The 24,661-nt window shown below is 44.5% G+C and overlaps 1 protein-coding gene across 9 annotated transcripts in view; it reads left to right on the plus strand.

Moving 5' to 3' along the window:
- The window catches only part of FGFR2 (fibroblast growth factor receptor 2), a 121,421-nt gene that overhangs the window by 45,555 nt on the left and 51,205 nt on the right, over window positions 1–24,661 (plus strand). For all 9 annotated transcript variants that reach the window (XM_055246825.2, XM_055246835.2, XM_055246845.2 and 6 more), the window contains 2 exons: window positions 1,698–1,867; window positions 14,750–14,873. In XM_055246825.2, the coding sequence (XP_055102800.1) occupies window positions 1,698–1,867; window positions 14,750–14,873 (294 nt within the window). The remainder of the gene's footprint in view (window positions 1–1,697; window positions 1,868–14,749; window positions 14,874–24,661) is intronic.

The raw sequence follows: 24,661 nt of genomic DNA on the forward strand, positions 1-24,661 counted from the left end.
TCACTTTGACACTTAGATAAGCACAGGGATAAAGATACAGCATGCCCTTGTAAAGAAATCTCAGCCCTACCTTTGACAACAGGTTTCAAGAGCAAGCGTGAAGGCTAATTGGGGTAGGTGTTTGGATGCAGTGATTTCAATTCCTAATTGTACCCTGAGAGTCTGGCTGCTAAGTGAAGGGGATCCTTATCCCCCAGGGATGTGCTCTATACCCATAGAATAGAGGAGACTTCTAAATATGCATCAGAGACAAAGCCCCTGCCTAGGGCCATTTTGCCCTGGGTTTGTGAAGTGTGTGTGCTGTTGTTCAGTCTAGCCTTTATCAGAAATAAGCACAGTTATGAATTAGCCTTCTACAACGTTCAAGTCCCTGTTGGTGGCTGTTTCAGAGGAATACAGGGATTTTGGTTACCACTTTGCTAAGACAGAAACATATATGTGAAAAGTTAAATTGCCGTACAGTAGAGGTTCTGGACAGGAAAAAAAGGAGGACGTGTGCCTTGACCCAGGCTGGCTTTCTGGGACTTCAGCCTTAAACATCAGAGTGGTGGAAGGTACGGATTCCAACCTCATGGAGAAGCTGCATCTTCCTAGCAGTGGAGAGTAGGGTTGCAGATAGTGGGCTCTGGCATCAGACTGATGTGGTTCAAATCCTGGCTGCACCTCTTCCAAGCTTGGTGGCTTTTGGTAGGTTACTTAACTTCTCCGTGCCTCAGTTTCCCCACTTGGAAGCCAAGATTATGATCGTGCCTTTCTTGTTGAATTGTTGTGAAGATTAATGTGTTGACATGTAAAAACTCTTTGAGCAGTGCTTGGCAAAGTAGAAGCTTTCAGTCGGTAGTAGTCATTAGCCCTTATTAGCAGACATGAACAATTTACAGTGGTATTCTGGCTTGATGTTGTGGCTTTTATTTAGAAAAAATATACTTTACTTTGTGATTTAAAACTTTTTTCTTGAGTTTAAAAAATCACTTGTATTTATGACTTTCGGGGACATTTGGAGGGCATAACTTTAACATAACATTTAATTGGTTAGGTGGGGTGGTAGGTTTATGGCATTCATAACCACCATTGGAAATAAATTTTTTTTTAAATTAAAAAAGTTAGTATGTATTTAGTGATACAGTTTTTTTTTTGTTTGTTTGTATATAAGTTCTGAGAAATGTATGAATGCCTCTCTGGGTTATTTTATTATATTAGAATGATAATTTATACTATTGATTGCCCTTAAAGTAAGGCTCCAATGGATAAGTTGATAGGGCTTTTGAGAACAGCTTGTTTTTACTAGTGTGTATATGTGGTCATTTAATAGGTGTGGCAATCCAAAATGATATATTTTTGGAGGACTGAGCTGTTGCAGTTGTATATGTTGTTCATATGTATATAAAATAGCATTTTAAAACATGATTTGGCATGAAATTATTTTCTGGCATCAAGAACAAGAGAGAGAAGAGGGCTCAAACACTTTTTTTTTTTTTTTTCCTGTTAGTAGACATGAACCATCCCTCTCTGGGACCTTCTGCTCAGCCAGCTGGATTGGACTTCTGAAAATAGTTTCCAAATGTAAATATTACCCAAAGATTTAAAAAATAGCCTATCATTTACATGCAAAGCGAAATGATCTTACCTGTTTGGAGTCTACTCATGGAGGGGAAGCTGTCCATTGGTATACATTCTAATATTGTTTTCCAAAACAGGAGCACCATACTGGACCAACACAGAAAAGATGGAAAAGCGGCTCCATGCTGTGCCTGCGGCCAACACTGTCAAGTTTCGCTGCCCAGCGGGGGGGAACCCAACACCAACCATGCGGTGGCTGAAAAACGGGAAGGAGTTTAAGCAGGAGCATCGCATTGGAGGCTACAAGGTAGAATTAAGCTTTCAGGACATCGCATTTCTTACATTTTTGTTTATTTATTTATTTACATTTTTTTTGAGATGGAGTCTTGCTCTGTCGCCCAGGCTGGAGTGCAGTGGTGTGATCTCGATTCACTGCAACTTCCGCCTCTCAGGTTCAAGTGATTCTCCTGCCTCAGCCTCCCAAGTAGCTGGGACTACAGGCGTTTGCCACCACGTCCCGCTGACTTTTTGTATCTTTAGCAGAGACGGGGTTTCACCGTGTTATCCAGGATGATCTTGATATCCTGACCTCGTGATCTGCCTGCCTCGGCCTCCCAAAGTGCTGGGATTACAGGTGTGAGCCACCATGCCCAGCCCTACATTTTTGTTAATTTTTTTAAGTGCTCAAAAGTTAGCAGGAATTAGAAGGAATACTTTAACAAGAATCAATAATTGTCACAATTGCCCATGTCAGGGTTTGATATTAAAAAAAAAATTACCCCAGGCTTGCATGTAATTTTAAAGTACAATTCCCGTTTGTGTTGTTCTTCATATGAGGAGAGTTTAATAACAGAAGGGTTGAAAGTTGAGAGTCTGTTTTCTATATGCTTTATAGTGTATAAAACTAAAACGGGTGTGGAATTTGAGAAGCGTCAGTATAGTTTCCCTGTCAGAGCAGGATTGCATGAATAGTGAGGGGACTTGGATTAGAGACTGGAGTATGAAATATGATGCATTAAGGGAGAGTACGTGGAGATGACAGCGGCAATCTGCTGTCCTTGAAGGATTCTGGAGAGCACGTCACACAATGCCATGAAATTTAGTCTCATCACTCCCTAGGGGTTTGAAATTGGCAGTTGTCTCCCTGCAGATGCCTGCGCATGCTCCTGTAGCCTTTGTTCATCCACTTAGCAGACATTGATTGAGCACCCCGTGTGCCAGGCACCCTCCTGGGCTCTGGGGAGATAAGAGGGTGAGGCATGGCCCCGGCTCCGAGGGGGTCCTAGTCCAGTCCAGCAGGGGAGGCAGAGGAGAACTCTGGCAACTGGAGGGACACAGGTTTGGTTGAAGTTGCAGGAGCATGTTGCATCCCATGGATGTGCATGAAAAGGTGATATTGGATTGGCTGTTTGGAAGAATAAGGAGAAAGGAGGTCAGGAAAGGATTCAGGTCTGAGTTGGAAGGAAAGATGACTCAGAAAGAGACAGATGGAATTTCCAAATTATTTAGTATGGAAGAGGAGAACTGTAATAATTGAGCATATGAAAAGGACTGAAGGAAACCTTATGATGAAATTCTCTGATGCATTTGGAACATAAGTGGGCATATTAGTTACCTGTTGCTGCATAATAAATTGCCCCAAGGTATGGTAGCTTTAAGCAACATTTATTACCTCACTGTTTCCTGTATCAGGAATGAAGGTGTGGCTTAGCTGGGTCTTCCGTCTCCAGCTGTCTCACAGGACTGTAAGCAAGGAAGGGTTGAGGCTGAGGTCTCATTGGAAGGATTAATTGGGGAAGGAACTGCTCATGTGGTTACTGTTAGGATTCACTTCCTTGTAGAGGGCCTCAGTTCCTCACTGACTGTTGGCTGGGGGCTGCCCACTGTTCCATGCCACATGGGCCTCTTCATAGGGCAGCTGTTGTCATCAGGTTGAGCAAAGGAGGAGCCAGAGAGAGAGAGGGCAGGATCACAGAAGTCACAGCCTTTTGTAACCTAGTGTTGGAAGGGACAGCCACCACTTTTGCTTTTTTCCATTATTAAGCAAGACACTAGGGAGGAGGTTGCCCAAGGACCTGAATGCCAGGAGACAAGGGGATCTCCGGAACCCATCTGGGAAAACTTCATGATGGGAGGAATAGAAGACGCTCTTTAGCTCAGACTCAGGTCCTTTAGAGCCAGGTGGGGAGGATTCCTCAGTAGCAGCAGTGGAGCGTCCAGGACTGTGTCTCACATGTCTTTAACACACCAGCATCACTTTAGCTCCATCATTGCTGTAGGTAAATGAGCCTCCTTTCCACCTAAAAATGCCCTGCAGCCCTTTTCTGAGATTCCATAGACAGTTATTCATCTTTAAAGGATTATTTTCTTCTGCAAAAGTTTTTGCCTTTTTGTTTTAACACTTAGAAATTAACATCTAGAGGCCAAAATTCAGAGGAAAATGGGGATAGCCTATGAGTAAGTTTCTAAGAACGCATGGTGGGCAGTGAACATGTGAGTTATGAGGCAGATCTGCTAGCAGGTGGGTACTGTTGAAGCTTGGAAGTAGAAATACTTTGGTTGTTTTCCACAACTCCTACTTGGTGGTGGAAGCAGGAGGTGGGGGAGGGGGTGGCGGGGTGGGGGGGGTGGTGATTTGTCCTTCTGTTCTTAGTTCAGTGCTTAGACCAGATACGATGAGATTGAAAGGTTGGCCCTTTTAAAAGAAATCTTTTTGAAAAAAAAAAAAAGTTAAAGATTTCATGGGGGGATGCTGGTTAGAAAGGAAGAGTTAAGCCACTAAAATCACAGCCCCTGGGATTGTTTTTAACCACCAAATGCTTTCTGAAACTCACGTAATTGATGCAGTTCCAATGATTTATTTAAATACAATCTGAGTGTGAGAATGGTGGTCAAAATCCTGGTGGTTAACTAATTTCGTCAATTAAGACAGCCTTGTAAATAAGTACAAAGAGGAGCTGATGAGGCTCCAGAGACCCCTGGGCTCAAAATAAATGGAACCGACATCATTATTATGGGGAAGGAGCTTTTTGCAAATCTGAATTAGTGATTACAAATATGCTAAGAGACTAAGAGGGCCTAATGAGAAAATGCTGCCTGATTTTTAACAGGTGCAGTTCAGTGTTAATTATTGATGCCAACATTCCGCTAGACGAAGAGCACCTATATTCTAAAAGCAAAATGAGGACTCTCAGCAGAAAGCCTTTAGCCTGCCCCTGTGGAGTGCAGATGACCAAAGTGATTTTGTTGTGTCACGTTGAGCCGTTTCTGGAGGGAAAAGGAAATGGAATTTCGGTGTGTGGGACAAAAAACTAAAATACATTTTGCTTTACCAAAAAAAAAAAAAAAAAAAAAAAAGGCCAAAAGCGAAAGAGGACCACACCTTTGGATGCGGTGTGCTGGCGTGGTCCTGACCTTCTGGTTCTCTGGTGGAGAAAGGCTATGGCTGTGGGGTGGGGCGGCCTGGGAGGTTGGCCTGCTAGTTGCAGAGGTGGTCAGCCTAGGTTGATCAAGGGCTTTTCACAACAGCAGTGGCATTGAACATTCATTTTGGAGATGCCAGAAACTCTTAGAAATTCCATTGAGTCCCAAGGGCTTCTGGGACTTGAAAAGGAAAGACACATTTCTCATCTCCTGGGAAGGTTCCTTTAGTTACCTAAGGCATCATCTTTGCTAATGATATGTTAAGCCAACCCCAGGTCCTGGAGTCACTGGAGCTCAAAGAGGCTTATTCCCACCTGTGGGCCTCCCCCATGGGGAGCTCCCTGGCTGGCTGTGGCCTGCGTTTGCCTCAGAGAGTCCTTGTTGGGGCCTGACCAGGGCAGACTTTGAGGAGAATGGTCCCTGGTGCTGGGTTTTCCCTCTGACATTTTCTTCGTTACCTACATAAACTTAAAGAAATGTGCCTCTGGGTTGGGCACAGTGGCACTGTAATCCCAGTGCTTTGGGAGGCTGAGGCAGGAGGATCATTTGAGGCCAGGAGCACAAGACCAACTTAGGCAACATAGTGAGACCCCCATTTCTGCAAAAAATTTAAACCATTAGCTGGGCGTGGTAGTGCTCACCTGTAGTCCCAGCTACTCAAGCAGCTGAGGTGGGAGGATCGCTTGAGCCCAGGAGTTTGGGGCTGCAATGAGCCGTGATTATGCCTCTGCAGTCCAGCCTGGATGATAGAGCAAGACTCTGTCAAAAAAAAAATAAAAAAAAAAAAAAAGAAAAAGAAGGTACCTTTGCACATTTGACTCGAGGGAACTATATTGTTATTTTCATTCCTTGGCACTTCCCCAAAAGCAAAGAGACCTAATTGAATCTCAGAGGGCCTGACATCTAACTGATCCATTCCTGACTCCCATCCATTTGCCACTTTGCTTTGTTTTATTTTTATTTTTTGAGACTGAGTTTTGCTCTTGTTGCCCAGGCTGGAGTGCAATGGCATGATCTTGGCACACTGCAACCTCCGCCTCCCGGGTTCAAGCGATTTTCCTACCTCAGCCTCCCAAGTAGCTGGGATTACAGGCGCCCACCACCATGCCCAGCTAACTTTGTATTTTTAGTGGAGATGGGGTTTCACCATGTTGGTCATGCTGGTCTCGAACTCCTGACCTCAAGTGGTCCACCCTCCTTGGCCTTCCTGAGTGCTGGGATTACAGGCGTGAGCTACTGCACCCGGCCCATTTGCCAGTTTATTTAATGAAGTAGCAAAATGTCAAGTTTTCCAAGATACATTTTTCCAGAAAGCAAATACCTGAAAAGCTTCTTCAAACAAATGTGTGTTATTTCTGCAATTTTTCTTTTTACTTTATAATTCTGTTCATTCCATAAACTATGATTGTGCTTTGGTGGCCTGTCCATCTCATTCTTGCTACCTGTTTACGGATCGGGCACCTTGGCCCCCGTCCCCTGCAATACAGCTTGTTTTGAAATGGCATGCATGTGTGGCCAATAAAGAGAGGTGGGAAGACAAAAAAAGCAAAACAAAGCCAAAGAGAATTATGAAATGGGACAGAAAGCTCATCTTCATTCAAATGACCAATAGAACTATTTGGAATTTGGCAGTTCAGTCTTGTTTATCAAAGAACCCACGCTATGCCATCCTTAGGTGATTAAGAATGAAATTATTATTTTTAAAGTACATGAGCAAAGTCTTGCTGGATGTTATTAATATGTGATTGATATTGTAGTAAAGGACTTGAATCATAACTCTATCTCCCTAATCATACTTATTCCTGGGCTTTTTTTTTTTTTCTCTGAGACGGAGTCTCGCTGTCGCCCAGGCTGGAGTGCAGTGGCGTGATCTTGGCTCACTGCAAGCTCCGCCCCCCAGGGTTCATGCCATTCTCATGCCTCAGCGTCCCGAGTAGCTGGGACTACAGGCGCCCGCCACCTCACCTGGCTAATTTTTTGTATTTTTAGTAGAGATGGGGTTTCACTGTGTTAGCCAGGATGGTCTCGATCTCCTGACCTCGTGATCTGCCCGCCTCGGCCTCCCAAAGTGCTGGGATTACAGGCATGAGCCACCGCGCCCGGCCTGGGCTTTTACGTCAGTCTTGACCATGGGCAAGTTTTTTCAGCTCTCTGTGCCCCAGAATCCCCTGCCTTAAAATGAGAAGATTGGGTAAATAATCCTGATCCCTTCAGGCTCTGAGAACCGTAATTTAATAGCATCACCATCGTGTAGCATCAGCCATTTCTCTCTTAAACAACAGCACAGTTTTTTTTGTTTTTTTTTGTTTTTTTATAAAGAGGTTACCTTTATGGCTAGGTATTTCACAGGGCTCAGGACAGTTATTGCAATTTAGTGCAGAAAAGCAAGAAGCTGGCTGAGATAATTAATAGACCACCTCAATTCTCACTTCCTTCGTAGGTAATGATTTAGGCATAGGGGATTCTTAAAAACCATCTTTTATGCCACTTCGAAGTGCATAAGAACATAGACCAAGAGAGATCGCAGGACAGAGGGCTCATTCAATGTGACTGTGAAATTGGCACAGAAGCCCTCAGCATTGGGTATTACAGGGGTTCAGGTTCCCCTGGAGCCCCTCAGCAGAGAGTAAAGCATTATTGGGCATGAACCAAGTATATTTCAGATCTAAGAAAAGATAATTTTTAAAGCTCTTGTTATAATCGCTGCTAAACTGGTTGTTTTGAAGCATAGGTTAATTAGATGTACATTTTCTAGGTTAGTTACTTAGATGCCATTTTAAAGACTTTTTGATGCAAATGTTATGCTTAATCCACAAGTATGTTTAGGGGGAGAAATCATGACTAATGTACCTATCAGCATGTTTATACTTTATGGAGATTTTTTTCAGTGAAGACATTTCAGCTTTAATCCCACATCAAGCAGTCTTTGATGAGGACACAGGCATATGTTTATATTAGCCAACGTTTATGGACTGCTCCCCTGTATCGTGACTTTCCAGGTGCCTCCCATGGAGCAAGTTGCTCAGTCCTTCCACAGCCCAAAGAGGCAGACACTGTTGTTTTGCCCTTTTACATTTGAGGGCTTGCCCTACACCTACCTCATAGGTGGCACAGCTGCCATTTGGACCTACGTGGTTTTGCACCGGAATTTATGCTCTTGCTAAACTGCTTTCTTCAAATGTAGTTCCATGTTTTGTAAAAACACTGTTGCTGTTGAATGAGAAACATAATGAAAGTAATGGCTCCCCAAGAGCATGCAAAGATCTAGCCCAAGGTATACTGTTGAGAGCAAAGTTGGGGATATGATGCTGTTCTTTCAACTTCCAAGACCTCTGTGGGTTATTTGTTTATTTTTGAGACAGAGCCCCTCTATATTGCCCAGGCTGGAGTGCAGTGGTACGAACATGGCTAAGTGCGGTCCTGACCTCCTGGGTTCAAGTGATCCTCCTGCCTCAGCCTCCTGTGTAGCTAGGACCACAGGTGCATGGCACCACAATTTGGCAAATTTTTAAATTTTTTGCAGAGACGGGGTCTCCCTTGGTTGCCCACACTGGCTTCGAACACGTAAGCTCAAGCGAGCCTCCCACCTCAACCTCCCAAAGTATTGGAATTACAGGCTTGAGACACTGTGCTCGGCTGGTTATGAGGTTTTTACATTTATTGTGGTAATATATGTATAACATAAAATCTACCATTTAAGTCATTATTAAGTTTAGTAGGCATTAATTACATTCATGGTGTTTTGCAACCATCACCACTATTTTCAAAACTTTTTCATCTCTCCAAACAGAAACTTTGTACCCATTAAGCAGTAAGTATTCATTTCCCCTCCCCCACTGCACCTGGTAACCTCTAACCTACTTTTTGTCTCTATGAATTTGCCTATTCTGTGTACCTTATATAAGGGAAATCAGGATATTTTTCCTTTTGTGTCTGGCTTATTTCACTTAACAAAGGTCCATCCATATTGGGCATGAATCAAAACTTCATTCCTTTTTATGGCTGAATTATATTCCATTGTATGGATATACCACTTTTTTTTTTGAGACGGAGTTTCACTCTGTCGCCCAGGCTGGAGTGCAGTGGTGCGACCTTGGCGATCTTGGCTCACTGCAACCTCCGCCTCCCAGGTTCAAGCGATTCTCCTGCCTCAGCCTCCAGAGTAGCTGAGATTACAGGTGCTCACCACCATGCCCGGCTAATTTTTGTATTTTTAGTAGAGACAGGGTTTCACCATGTTGGTCAGGCTAGTCTCGATCTCCTGACCTTGTGATCCACCCACCTAGGCCTCCCAGAGTGCTGGGACTACAGGCATGAGCCACTGTGCTCGGCCCCACGTTTTGTTTATCCATTCATCTGCTGATGATCACTTGGGTTGCTTCTACCTTTTGGCTATTGTGAATAATGTAGCAATTGGTGTACAAGTATCTGTCCTAGTCCTTGCTATAAGTTTCTCTGGTATATATCTAGGAGTGGAATTGCAGGACCATATGGCATTTGTCTGTTTTGCAAAATCAGAAGTGGGGAAGATCGTGACATTTTTAAAGAGCTAAGTTCAACAGGTGGTGGATGTCCTGCCACAGCCACCTTTGTGAGCACCTGCAAGCAACAGGCATCTAAGAAAACACGGCATGTTGTAATTCACTTCCCACCTCCTCCGGAGAGATCCAGTGGTTGTTTACTGAGCAGAGGGAAGAGTTACTGCCACTGGTCCCGAGGATCAGATCGCCCGGCCCTGTTCTCTGGACACCTCCTGGAAAGCAAACTTCTTGTATCAATGTTGGAGTTTAAGCATTAACAGGTGTTTGCCTCCACATCTGCGTGGTGGTGAGCAATAGCAGGTACCTCTGTCCTTGACATGCAAGGTTAGTTGGCACAAATGCTTTCAGAAAGGATGGTTTCAAGTCCCCCAGGCACCTGCTGAAAGTGGGGGGCTGGGATGGGAGAGTAAGATTTTATGCATTTTTTGTTTTTTGTTTTGTTTTGAGACAGAGTCTCACTCTGTCACCCAGGCTGGAGTACAGTGGCACGATCACAGCTCACTGCAGCCTCTGTCTCCCGGGTTCAAGCGATTCTCTTGCCTCAGCCTCCTGAGTAGCTGGGATTACAGGCACCTGCTACCATGCCTGAGTAATTTTTACATTTTTAGTAGAGACGGGGTTTCACCATGTTGGCCAGGCTGGCCTTGAACTCCTGGCTTCAAATGATCTGCCCGCCTTGGCCTCCCGAAGTGCTGGGATTACAGGCGTGAGCCACCGCACCTGGCAGATTTTTTTGCATTTTGGTGGCAACTCGTCTGTTGAATGAACTGATCTGTTCATGGGGTGGGTGCCTGTGTGAAGGCCAGGATTACAAGAGATTGCTGTCTTCCTGGGTAAACTGGGTGCCGATACTGGCGGGAGAAAGGCTTGGGAATATCTTTCTGATATCACATGGACACAGCGTTCTACCTGGCACAGAGTAAAACTTTCTGTCACCTTCTGGATGTTTATTCTGCTTGTTATCGAAAACTTGGGTATTTGGAAATGTCTGGATTTTTTTGCAATGTGGAAGGTAAATATCCAGGTGACAGCCTGGGTCTTTAACCTTTCACCCTTCACCTTTCGCTTCGGTGTTTTGGTGTCAACAAACTAAATCTACATTCCCAGTTGTCACCTGAGGGTAGCCTGGGATTTAATAGGCATGTTGGGGGAATGAAGGTAACAGAGGAATTCCGAAAAACCTGTCTGGGCCACCTTGTGTCTTTGTGTGGATAGAGTGTGGAATGTTCATGGAATCCACGTTTTGTATTATACTTGGGAGTTTAGGCCTTTTTGCTTCAATCTGCTTTGTTTCAATATTGAAATGTTATTTTTAAAAAGTCTTTAGTGAACACAGTTTTGAAGCCCATGCTCTCCTATTCTGTTACTTGGCAGATGAAAAATAGTGATGAATTCCACACAGATTTGGCCATGAGCAGGAAAGAAAAAGAGTCGTGCTTGTGTTGGTTGGTGCAAAATTTCTTCTCTCTCTGGCTTTTGTGTTTGTTTTGCCAGATCCATTGGTTCTGCAGGGGGTAGCTACTATTGAATGATTATCTAAGGAGCTGTTTTATTATACTTTTTTGTTGTATGTGTTGAGATTTCTGTTTGTTTGAAAGGTAGAAATAAGAAAAAAGTAAGCAATACCCATAATCCCACTGCTTAATTATATAAAGTACATTGCTAACAATTTGGTATATTTTCTTTCTGATTTTAGCTATGTTTATAGTCAGGCTTATACTTTCAGTCTTATATGCATCTTTAGGGTGGTAAATGTGTCTGCTTTTTTCCTTTTTTTAAGTAAATTGGAATCATGAATTAACTGTTTTTCATTTATCAATAACTGTTTAATGATACCTTACCAGGTCCGAACATAATACTTCATTCTTTTTATGACTATAGACTATGCTGTTTGAATAACTATCCATTAGTTCATACAGGATGAACTATGCATTCTTAGTGTCTCTCTCCTTGACAGTTTTTTGCTCTTACAAGCAGTGCTTGAAGCAGCAGTTTTGTTCATGTGCCTTGAAGTAATTGTGCTATTTTCTGTGGGCTAGCTTTCTAGAAGTAGAATTAACTGGGTCAAAAAAATGTGTGCTGCTAATTTTAATAGGTACCAGCAAGTTATTTTACACAAAGGTTTTTCTCAATTTATGTTCCCATTCTCAATTGGAATCTTTTATTTCCCTACACATTCACCAAGTACTGAATAACATTGATCCTTCTAATTTTTGTTAATCAGCTGGTGAATAACAGTGTCTCATTATTGTTTTAATTTGCATTTCCTGGATCGTTAATGAGGTTAAGCATCTTTTCATATGTTTATTGGGTATTTACATTCCCTCTTCTCTGAAAGCAAAGATGGTGTATGTGCATTTGGCCTAACTGGCAAAAGAATTGTAGCACTGAAAATCTGAGGAATTTAGAAACACGCGTTGTATATATTACATTGGAAGAGTCGTTTCTTTAGGTTTATACTGAATCTCCATATGGAAATAGAGTAATGAAAAAAACCCCAAACTTTGTGCTTTTGTTTGCCATCTTTATAAAGTTACTACTGTAGTTTCTTAGCTTGCTGTTAAGCAACCACTAATCAGTGGTAGGATATCCCCTACAAAAGTGTCCAGCAGTTCCACTGTTGGTGGCATTTAAGAGCATCCATTTGGAAAATGCTACAGCTCATAAAATTTGGGTCAATAAATCAAATACTGGAGCAATGGTGTAAGAAAATAAATATTAACAGCACTGCATGGGGCAATATTGATCTAGTACCAAGATTTCTGGACGGACAGAAACACCCTGTTTGGTAATTGTGCTTCTCATTGTAAAAACATTTTATAAACGTTAACTTATTAATATTTGTAGTGCATCTCCAGGAAGTAAATACTCAGAGAGCACGTGCTCTTGAAGAGGGATCTTGTATGGAATGCCATGGCCCCAGTGAGAGACTCGAGCTGACCATATCCCCTGGGGTTAAAAAAAGGGAGCAGTGAGCCAAGCTGCATATGCCAAGATTTAATGTCTCAGCCGAGTCAGGCGACGTCCCCTCCCTGTGCAATTCAGGTTCAGCTCCATTTGGAATACTCCATGTGCCAAATCTGGATCCAGGCACAAGAAAGACATTGACAGTTTGAATGGGGTCCAGAGACAGGCACTAGCCGTGATTAAGGGCTTATGGACATGACATTTGAGCGGGGGCTCAAAGAACTGAATATTTACAGCAGGGATAAATGCTGGATTACATGGCTTGGCGACGTGGGGACCCGTGGCTACATCCCTAAGTTACCTGCCACGTGACTGGTTCCCCGTAGGCAAAGAGAGAGTCATTTCTGTTACCCCTGAGAGCTTGAGGTGAAGGGAGGGTCTCCTTTTGGGTCTGTGGACCTCAAGTAAAATCAAGGAGCTTATACCTACGTGTCCCATGCTCTTAGCATAACGACGCCATCGTAGCACCCAGGGATCCAGGATTTAGGTAGGGAATTCTCATTGCGCTGGAAGATTTAGCATCCATATCTCCTCCTCCTTCAGAAGACACATTCTGCATGGAAGGTGCTTATCTCTCCTAAGGGGAGATGCACTAGCATCTTGTCTGGGTCCTGTTACAAGTCTACGGCTCAACCAAGAGCAGAAAGCGAATCCTTGTTGTACAGTACAGACTCTCCACTGTCGATCAGATGCCTGTAGATTCATTTTACTGCCAGACATTTTACCTGCGACAGTGAGGATCAGTTTCCCATCACCAGCTCCAGGCTGTTAGACTCTGCAACTACCTTCATAGTTGTCGGTGACTGCAGCAGCCCAGCAAAGTGACTGTCCAGAACTGTCTTAACTCACTGCTTGTACACCGTTAAGGAGGAAGGAGGCCAACCTTCACCCAGTGATCCTTTCTAAGACTGTCAGTGATGAGCAGCGACCTGGTTTTAGAACTCAGCAGCAGTACCTCCACCCTGCAGTCATGGCTGCACAGAACTGAGTGGCTGACATGAAAACCGTGGCACTCCGGCGTGCTCCTAGCATCTCTTAACTCTGTTGGCAGGCTAATCACTGGCGCTGCTTTGCAAAGTGGACAGCTGCTCTGCCCTCCTGTTTTTATAGTGGAGTGGTTACGAGATGATTTTCTTTATTCTCTAGTTTCTTATATCACTCATGTGCTTGCAAATGCTCTGCCTGTATTTGTTTTTTACATGATTAACCCAAAAACACTTGCAATGCCCAGGGCATGGCTCAGAGGGTCAGTTGAAATTCCTGAAATGATAGCTAAGGTTAGTAGGCCTTGACTGTTTATTTTTTCATTTCATTTCACTGGAGTGCCTTGTCCAAAACACCTATAGAGAATGACTTGGATTCAGATAGAAATACTAAAGCCTCAAAGCCTGAAGATACGAGATGTTGCATTTTGTGGTAAGGAAAACTCTCGCATGTTTGAAAATTTGAGTCAATGGAAATATTTGAAAAGCGGGGGAAGAACATTAGAATGGCGTCTCTTTGTGTATTGACAGTACCTTGGGTAGGAGTCACAATAGCTGATTTTCACATGTGCTGCTTATCTTTGAAAAGTCTCAAGAAGTTTGCGAACGGACTGATATACAACTTGAGTTTTGTAAGGATTCATTGCTCCCATATTTGGAATTCTGGGTTCTCTGAGGAACATGTATATCTATTCAGCCACCACCAGAGATGGGAAGGGCAGACCGATGTTCCCAGCTGAAACTTCTTGAGACATCCAGACGACATCTGCGAACTATGAGCTCCTTAGGAGAAATGAATTAGCTATGGCAGCACAGAGGGCTTGGAGCAGTGCCTGGCATACAGTAAATGCTCACTAGTGTTAGTTCTAGATGGTTCTGTGATGCCGTAGAGGCTGAGGGTTCCCAGTGGATGGGCAAACTGGTAGCTTGCCTGCCCGTGGCCATTGGTACCAGGCTGGCTGGCTGGTGTTCAGGCTTCCTGGCCAGTTGGCCTGAGGAACCCTCAAATCCATGATGGTAACAGACCCACGCTATACACTGCCGAATACTCCTGCAGATCTGAATATGTCAATATTTGCCTCACAGGTGTTCACCATGATGATGATAATGGTTTTCATTTCTCACGATTCTTAGTGACAGTTATCAATTTAGAATTTAGGTGATTCTTCCATACCTTCCTTGCCTCCTTCAGCTTCTTTTTAAATCAAGAAAGCACAGTACTTGGTATTCTGTGCTAGGATTGTTAAATAACCGCCTTTGCTTTGATCTTTTCAGGTACGAAACCAGCACTGGAGCCTCATTATGGAAAGTGTGGTCCCATCTGACAAGGGAAATTATACCTGTGTGGTGGAGAATGAATACGGGTCCATCAATCACACATACCACCTGGATGTTGTGGGTGAGTTTGCCTCTCCTCGCGTGGCGGCTGCATACCAGCCCATTCTTGCTTGACTCGTTTGAAAGCATGAACGTTAAGTCCTGTTTCTCCCATAAGTTTCAGGAGAATTGGTTCATTCTTATTCTTTCTACTATCATTTTACAAGGCTGCTTCTGTCATTTGACAATATTCTGTTTTCCAGGCAGCCAGGGTTTATGAGCTTTGCATGATCCTCATGGTTCCCAAGCGTCATCTGTGTAAAGTGGATGTGGTATGAAATGTCTGACATTTTGGAAGCTGAGATTGCTCTGAAAATGTTAACTGGGCAGGTGAAAAGGGTACAGATGTGCTGTAGCAGACCTTTGGTTTTAAAAGAGAAGCATCATTACCCGACAGGGCAACTGTAGAAGGCCAGCTGAAGCGTAAAGGAAACGGTCTGAGGACTGAGCCTGTGGCTGGCTGGAAAAAGGTGAATGTTGAGGGCCCTTCACTTCCATCACAAGAAAGTCATTAGACGGTACCAATTCAGTGTCTGTTCCTGGCAGCTATTTCCTCCGTGCAAAGGGAACCGTGTATATGAGCTTATAAATACATTTTTGTCAGAGTGCACAGATAAGTAGGCCATTTTAATTAAACAGTGAAGACCACCTAGCCTGTTGTCTTGGAAATTCAAATTTCTTCCCAAGTTTTGTCTGTGATGATGGGGCTTTGTTGTAACTAATGAAGAAAGGATGTTTCTGTGTCTTGGAGGATTGCTAACATATGGAACTCTACCCAAGACATACTTCATGGTTGCAGGATGGCAGGTTAAGATCCCTTCCATGTAGGGGCCATCTTTTCTCTTTCCTGTCGTGTGCCTTGACTTTCAACCTGCCACCCTGAGCCCTTTCTTTTGGTTTGCCCTCCCCTAAATACAGGTTGCTGACTTCTGCTCTAGACTCAACTCAGTTCACACTCACATGTTGCCGTAAGGTGACTGTTGGTAATTCCACAAGCCCACACCACCCACTGTGCCTCTGTGAACAAAGTGTCTCCTACATCATAGCCTGTGCGTGTGTGCCTAGTATCATCTCACGTGTGGGTCTCCTTCAATAAAATATCTTTGAATAGGGAGACCCCATTAGATACTGGAATTGCCCAAAAAGCCACTAAAAAATGATCCAAAAGCTTGATTAACCAAATCGCAAAGATTTGGTTAATTAAAATTTTAGGTTAACTGAAAATTAAACAAAACTATTTTGATTTTCTGTCAAGTTAAATGGAATTGGATCTACAAGACACTCTGCCTTAGAAAGCATTATATAACCATTACTTCCATTTGCATATAAGCATTCAGGGAAAATAGTGTTTATTCGAAGATTTGCGTTTTGTTCTTCAGAAGCCTTCATGCGAAATTTGATAGGTCCTTGAATAATGTTGATCCTATAGATATTCATAAAGAGCTCTTTCCCCATAGAGATATTTGTGGCATGTTTCTTAGTGAGAATTACCATGTTCAGATATTTTACAAAACAAAAAGAGAAATAACACTCAAATTTGAGAAGAAAATTATTAACATTTGTTTTGGCATTGATACACTGTAAATCCATTGATCAAAGAGCATATGACTTGGCCTTTACCTGGGTTCCTGTGTATACCGAATGTGATATAAAACTATTTCTATTTAGGGAAAGAGAGTTAGATTTTGGGCTAAATGCTCTAAATACCTAATTTTGAAATTAAGTAATTTATTGTGGGAAAAAATAATTGTACTATAGCAGTCTTTTGGGATTACAGCTTTGCATAGGTCTACAAATCATTCATTAGGCTGGGCTGGGGCCATTCCTGGCATCATAGAGTCAGATCGCGGCCACTCCGGTCTGGCCTCTTGCTTACAGCAAGTTTTAGGTTGAGTTGTTATGTAAAACATTCAAAAGCCCCTCACTCACCTCCCCTTTGAGCTTTCTGGCAGCTCATCCCTGTGAAGCCCTGAAATCTCTCTTAGAGTTTAGGGTTGGGATTTGAATTGGGCTGCTGAATAATGGAATTGTGCTGTCTAATGTTAATCCCCTGGCAATCAGTCTTGTTGAAAAGAGCGTATGATTCAGTGGTGTAATGTAGAGAGAGCGTGGAGTGTATGGAGTAATGCAGAGAGAGGCCTGATTATGTCACAAATTTGGGAGATCGCCCAGCTAAACACGGGCCAATAATGACACAATGCTGGTTGGGAATATCCATTAAAGCTCAACTCCAATAATTTTCCAAGCCTCGAACCTTCTTTATAAATAGAAGCCAAAAGTCAGTGGAGTATAAGACATTTTCAGTAAAGATGGAAGTGTGAAATACTCTCATCTCTGCTCAAAAACCCTAGTAATTGCTTTGCGAAGCACTAATAAAATAAGAATTGAGTCAGCTAAAGAGGCTCATGTAGACGTACAGGGTTGGCAGTCATTCCGAACATCTCAGCAAGTGGAAACAAAAAGGATTCACGCTTAAGCAGTGAATTTCTGGTAGCCCACAGGCCCAAATGTGATACACTGCTGTGTGATAACAGCTTTTCAGCCACCTCTCTGTTTCACAGAAAATCAGAAACCCTTTCCCAGTGAAAGCGAAGTCCCGTTCTCGCCCACATTCTTTGGGGTTTTATTTTTGTTGCTATGATACATAGATTGTGGTTCAGATATTATGAAGCATCAAGATGGGTGAGATCTTTTTATTGAAATTCTTCCTTGGAAAGGCATTCCCATAAGCACTTTAATGTAAAAGCCGTGTAATTTAAGTGACATTCTTGTGTTCTGGAATTAAACGGCAAGCCATTGTTGTGTGTAAGGGAAATGCTTTCATTTATGGGAGCCCTTTTAGGAGCCTGGCTTGATCCTCATTAAAATTGACACCATTACTTTTCAGCTATTTACTGCAAGGGAAAATTAGTGTGACGCTCCACATTTTGGTAATTGTGGCAATAATAAAATGGGCTCCCCTAAAATAGCTGGCTCCGGGAGGTGGCGAGCCTTCACCGTCGTTCATCAAGTGGCACCGGAACCCCGAATTCTGACTGAGGTCCTGTCACCGTGAAGCTGCAATGCTGGGATGACTCATTTCACTTTCCTTGTGTCCAAAAATGAAGGAACTGGAACTCATGAATGTTAGAACAAAAAAAGCGCTTGTGCCATGGAATGAATAGCAGGTTTGTCAGTGGCCATACCTGGGGCCCCTAGTGAATTGGGACAAATTATTTAGCTTTTCTGAGGCTCTGTTTTATCATCAGTAAAATCGGAATGATGATATTTACCTCATTCCTATGATGGTTGTATTAGGTTTCCTAGGGTACCCCTAACAAATTACTATAAACTAATTGGCTTAAAACAAAAGAAATCTATTCTCTTACAGTTCTGGAGCCTAAAAGTCCAAAATTAAGGTGTTGGCAGATTCCACGGCCCTCTCCCAGCTTCTGGTGGCTGTCCTTGGCTTGTAGAGGCACCGCTCCAATCTCTGCCTCCGTCTTCATGCAGTCATGTTCTCACTGTGTGTCTCAAAATCTCCTTCTGTCTTCCTCTTGTGGGGACACCTGTCACTGGATTTAGGGCCCACCGTAAATCCAGGATGAGCTAACCTCGATATTTTTAACTTAATTACTTTTGCAAAGACCTTTTTCTTCAGATAAGGTCACATTCCTAGTTTCCAAGGCTTAGGACGTGGACTTACCTTCTCGAAGGTCACCCTTCAGCTCACTACATTAGTTATGAGGCATCAGTTGGGTTAGCAGATGAAAACATCAGACTGGCATGTAGGTGGCCAGCAACAAATGCTGGTTTCCTCCCTTCCAAACCAGGATTCTTTTGAGGGTTAGAATGGATCTTTAATAGCTTTTATTAGTCTCAATCAGAAGTCTTATTAAACAAACAATGCCATTTTGGGGCTGGGCGTGGTGGCTCACACCTGTCACCTAGCACTTGGGAAGGCTGAGGCGGGCAGACCACCTAAGGTCAGGAGTTAGAGACCAGCCTGGCCAACATGGTGAAACCTCGTTTCTACTAAAAATACAAAAATTAGCCGGGTGTGGTAGTGGGCGCCTGTAATCCCAGCTACTCGGGAAGCTGAGGTAGGAGAATTGCTTTAACCTGGGAGGTGGAGGTTGCAGCGAGCCAAGATCTTGCTATTGCACTCCAGCCTGGGCAGCAAGAGTGAAACTCCATCTCAAAAAAGAAAAAAGAAAGCCGGGCGTGGTGGCTCATGCCTTTAATCCCAGCAATTTGGGAGGCTGAGACAGGCAGATCATGAGGTCAGGAGTTCAAGACCAGCCTGACCAACATGGTGAGTGAAACCCTGTCTCTACAAAAAATACAAAAATTACCCAGGCGTGGTGGCAGGTACCTGTAATCCCAGCTACTCAGGAGGCTGAGGCAGGAGAATTGCTTGAAACCGGGAGGCAGAGGTTGCAGTGAGGTGAGATTGTGCCATTGCACTCCAGGCTGGGCGACAGAGTGAGACTCTGTCTCAAAAAAAAAAAAAAAAAAAAAAAGCCATTTTGGGACCTACAGACGTGGCCAGAGGCTGACATTGACATTTCCTGCTGAGGTTTCCACCTTTGATGAATGCTGTCATCAAGGCCATCCTGAGACTGATTTGGCTGTTGGACTTGCAGGAGAGGGGTGTGGAGTTTGAGGACTTGAAGTTCATGGAGTTGGCCTCTTTACGCCCACCCCTTCCCCTCCCCCTCCCCCACTTTACAGTGGAGGAAGTTCAGGTTCAGCTGGGGTAAGTGATTTGCTAAGTGAGGGCTTGAAGCAGGCATTCTGGAGCTGGGGCCTCCATCTGGGTGTTCTCCACGCCTATCTATATGAATGCTCCTTGCTCTCCAAGCCGACTTCTTCATTTGATGTTCACTGTGGTGTGTTTCAGTAGTGACTGCCACAGCCCGACTCTAAGGAGGTGCTGCTGTCACCCTACCCTGCTTTCACCTCTTTGCTGCAGAAGGCAGAATGTGCAGGAGAAAGATGGGACCTTAAAAGACTAGTTGCTCTTCCTCACTTATGTAGACGATTTGGCTTTGAATCATGAATTCTTGCTTCTTTTGGGCATTCCAGTTCTGCATTTCCAGACGCCCTCAGGTACGTCAAGCTTTTTGCCTGGCATTTGATATTTTGGGGCAAAGTGCAGTGGAGGTGGAAATGGTGCCTCTGGTTTTGCCAAGGCCAGATATGTCTTCTCCCCACTCCTTGTTTGTTTGTTTGTTTGTTTTTGAGACAGAGTCTTGCTTTGTTGCCCAGGCTGGAGTACAGTGGCATGATCTTGGCTCATTGAAACCTCTGCCTCCCAGGTTCAAGTGATTCTCCTGCCTCTGTCTCCTGAATAGTTGGGATTATAGTCATGTGCCACCATGCCCAGCTAGTTTTTGTAGTTTTTAGTAGAGATGGGGTTTCACCATGTTGGCCAGGCTGGTCTCGAACTCCTGTCCTGGAGTGATCTGCCCGCCTTGGCCTCCCAAAGTGCCGAGATTACAGGCATGAGCCACCGTGCCCAGCCTTTATCAGTTTAACTTTCCAGAAATTTGTTCCCCCTGCCTGTCCCCATCCCCTCAAATGGAAGCTGTAAGCAGCAGGCAGTTGTTGTTTGGGGGCCCATCAGAGGCCGCATGTCACTTCTGGATGGGTCAGGCATCACTACCAGCCCCGACTTGATGGCGGCAGATCAGCATGGCACTGTCAGCTAGCCCTTGACATAAATCTGTTGTAACTCAGCCCCAGACGTGATAGGACACAGCCTGAAAGCGCACAGGAATTTGTACCAGAGCGAAGTCCCCCCTCAGGTGTGTGTTCAAGAATGAAGCGTCTTTTATTCCAAGCACTGACTGATAAGCTCGAATGTGGAGTTGACACCTGGAATGGAGTTTTGGGAGCTTTTGGCAGCCCGTCCCCAGTGGGAGAAGGAGGAATGGCTGAAATTGTTGACTGCTTGGGGCAGCCTCTGTCCCAGGAAGACAAAGGCTCCAGTATGATAGCTGAGCCGGGGCCAGGGGACGGAGGCACGGCAGAGTCCCTCAAACCACAGCTGGAGTGTGAATTTGGATCTCTCCTGAGTTTGGAACAAAGTAGTGGTTAAGTAAATGAAGAAGCAGTGGCCTAGTTAATTAATTAACCGGTTACTTCATTATGGAAACTGTCAAGATTCAGTCATTCCTGCTCACTTGCTCCTGATGGAAGGCTGCATCTCAGTTTCAGTTTCCATCACACTGTGGCTTCTGGATGGAATTTTTGTTTCTGTGCGTGATGAGGAGTGTCTGTGGTGGCATCATTTAAATGACGTGATTCTGCATGTCCAGAGACGTTAGGATACTGAAAGCCTGACCATTACCTTTTAGGTTGTCACGCTTGTACCTGTTCCTGGCACAAGGTCTCGGCTCCATAGAGCCCTGTGGGGTTCTGAACTTGAAGCCTCTTGACTTACAGGCTTCCTGGCCAGGCCTCGTTTGATTTTCCATACTCCTGATTTTGCTGCCAGTGAATTCTTTTCCATTTTTTGCTCCGAGTGTTAAGACTTGGTGTCCTACCCTGACACGGGCTCTGCATGCCAGTTCTAGAGTTGCGAAATCTCACCAGAGGGAGGCAGAAAGCCCCTCTATTGAGAAGGGATTGGGGTGGCGTGCCAGGTGATGGGTCACAGCGACAGCCTTTCTAAGTAGGCTTATTTAGTTGACAGGAGATCACGGAACGGGAGCAGAGTTGAGGAGGAAGCACCTTCCTTTTGCCGCTTTTGTGTCCCCAGGAGCCATCTCATCCTGTTCTTATAAATCATTGCTGTCACAGACAACCCCTAAGGGTCTCTACTCTGTGCCAGATGCCCTCTCTGGAGGTTCAGGTGGAAATTACATGGAGAGGGGTGTCAAGTTCTGTTTCCACCCTTGCTAACTCTATGGCCTTGGAAAAGGCATGGAACCTCTGAGCCTCAGTTTCCTTGCCTGTAAAATGGGGCGATGACCCACTTTTTCCTTGTAGCACTAGGGGGAGGAGGAGGTGGTAGGAGAGGCAGCGCTTTTAAATAACAGTACCATGCAACTGTTAGTCGGTATTGTGCGTTGGTCTCATACTTCCTCTTGCATCTCCAGACAGAGCCGCGCACCCTGAGCCCATCCTGATGAAAGGAGGGGTCAGTCCTGTCCTTTCCTCCAGGATAGAGATTTCAAAACTTCCTTTGGTAGCTACTGTTTAATGAGCTTTTGATTGCTACAAAGCAGCTTTTCATTCCTGTTTCACAACAGGGATCCCGGGGGGCAAAGGCTGGTTAGTGGCAGCTAGATCACTCCAAACGTACTGACTGGCAAATACAGACTGTCCCGCAGAACTGACCCCCCAGCAAGAAGCCTTTGGGAGCAGGTGGTATTCTGCGGGTGCCAGCTCCCTGGGGTGGGAGCAGGCACACGCCAGCCTGGATGGGGCATGGTAGAACTCTGCAGTGTCAGCTTTTTTGTCACATTCTCTGCGGGCTACCCGTTGTCCTTTGCCCCACCATTGAGGAAGGAAGCCTTATTGATTGCTTTCGATTCTTGCAGGGGGCCTGGGTGAGGTGGCTGGAGAGAGGGCTAATATTTGGTCTGGCATTTAATCTTGGCATTTCATTTATGATGTGGGCAAAGAGGATGTAGAAGTGTTAAAATCAAGTTAATATCTTACAGTTTTATGTAAGAAGAGGTTACCTGGAGATTCAGGTGAGGATGGGGCAGAGAGAAAGCTGCTTCTGTCAGAGCTTGGGCAAATAAATTTGCCATGAAATGTCAATTTATTGATGGCAGTAAGAGTGTGCAGTAATGTGCTGGAACTTAGCGAGGTTTCTTTTTTTTTTTTTTTTGAGACGGAGCCTCACTCTTTCACCCAGGCTGGAGTGCAGTGGCGCGATCTCGGCTCACTGCAGGCTCCGCCCCCCCGGGGTTCACGCCATTCTCCTGCCTCAGCCTCCCGCGTAGCTGGGACTACAGGTGCCTGCCACCTCGCCCGGCTAATTTTTTGTATTTTTAGTAGAGACGGGGTTTCACCGTGTTAGCCAGGATGGTCTCGATCTTCTGACCTCGTGATCCGCCTGCCTCGGCCTCCCAAAGTGCTGGGATTGCAGGCGTGAGCCACCGCGCCCGGCCACTTAGCGAGGTTTCTATCAGCGTGTGCTGAATTGAAATAATCAAAAAACAGTTTAATAAGTTGCTTATATTTGGAGTTTTGTGGTTCTTAACATTGCAAATTCTGAAGCAAGAAATTAGAGTTTCTCTCTAAACTCTCTTATTCATGTGGCTTTATCAACGGCTGCCTTTATAAACTGAAAGACCTCAGTTGGGAATTGTATGAGACGGAGTCTTGTTCTGTTGCACAGGCTGGAGGGCAGTGGCATGATCTTGGCCCACTGCAACCTCTGCCTCCTGCGTTCAAGTGATTCTCCTGCCTCAGCCTCCTGGTAGCTGGGATTACAGGCAGACACCATCACGCCCGGCTAATTTTTGTATTTTTAGTAGAGATGGAGTTTCACCATTTTGCCCAGGCTGGTCTTGAACTCCTTACCTCAGGTGATCTGCCCGCCCAGGCCTCCCAAAGTGCTGGGATTACAGGCATGAGCCACTGCACCTGCCTTTGGCCTGCCAAATCTTGTTAAGATGTGAGTGTGGAATGCTGTGTGTTCTTCCCCCTTTAAAAGATGTGTCTGTTGGTTTGCTTTCATGGATTCCCTCTCTCTTAGGAAACCCGGCTGTTGTATTCACGGTCTTCATGCTTGGTTTGTTTTCACAGTCAGAGAAGGTAGGATGCTGTAGGGTTCTACCTACAGGTAGGATGTGCTCCTTACTTAGAAAGTGGGTTTGATTTGGAAGGGTTGGTGTCAGAGAGCCACTGTGCGTCTTTCACGATAGCCAGTCAAATGTGTGTGTCTGTGGGAAATAGATGGCTGAGGGTGTTGGTGTTGCTGTAGGGAGGTTGTTCTGTTTCCTCTTCTGAGAAGAGACAGATGAGGCAATGGGAACCTCATTGCTTTGGCTTGGAGGGAGAAAATAGAGCAGAGCTCTCTAGCTGGGATTTTGTGTATTTGCTGAGTTGCAGTGGTTAATTCTCTATCTGTGAAGCACGTGGTACGCTCATACAGCCTGTATGTGGTCGAGAGGATGACAGTCACTTGAATGAGGCATAAGGCTTTGCCCTCATGGAGTTCCTCAGGTCACAGTTTGAGGTCAAAGACCCTAAATTAGGATGGAAATTTCTAGGTCTTGATGGAACTCCAACTTTTTCTCTCTTAAAGCCTCTGGATTACAGGATTCTCTCAAACAAGGCTGGCAGGAATTCTGTCCATCCCAAATAAGTATGCAAATCTACAGGTCAAATGGTGCCCCAGACATATTCCCCACTGGATCAGGGAGATTGTGGTCTTTTGAGAGACAAGCATTGGATATTATTCTAGTAGCATCTTTTGGAAATTATGCTCTATTAGAAAAAGGAAGTTCTCATTTTACTGGTTCAGTGTACACTCTGGACTGAAACTGAAAGGTAAAGGATTTAGCCCTTTAAATTTTACATTTTGGACGGGCATGCTGGCTCACGTGTGAAATCCCAGCAATTTGAGAGGCTGAGGCAAGTGGATCATTTTAGATCAGGAGTTCAAGACCAGCCTGGCCAACATGGTAAAACCCCATCTCTACTAAAAACTACAAAAATTAGCCAGACGTGGTGTTATATGCCTGTAATCCCAGCTGCTTGGGAGGCTGAGGCAGGAGAATCACTTGAACTTGGGAGGCGGAGGTTGCAGTGAGCCTGGGCGACAGTGAGACTCCTTCTCAAAAACAAACAAAAAAATTAAAATAT

Source organism: Symphalangus syndactylus, chromosome 2 (genome assembly GCF_028878055.3).
Source record: "Symphalangus syndactylus isolate Jambi chromosome 2, NHGRI_mSymSyn1-v2.1_pri, whole genome shotgun sequence".
NCBI lineage: Eukaryota > Metazoa > Chordata > Mammalia > Primates > Hylobatidae > Symphalangus > Symphalangus syndactylus.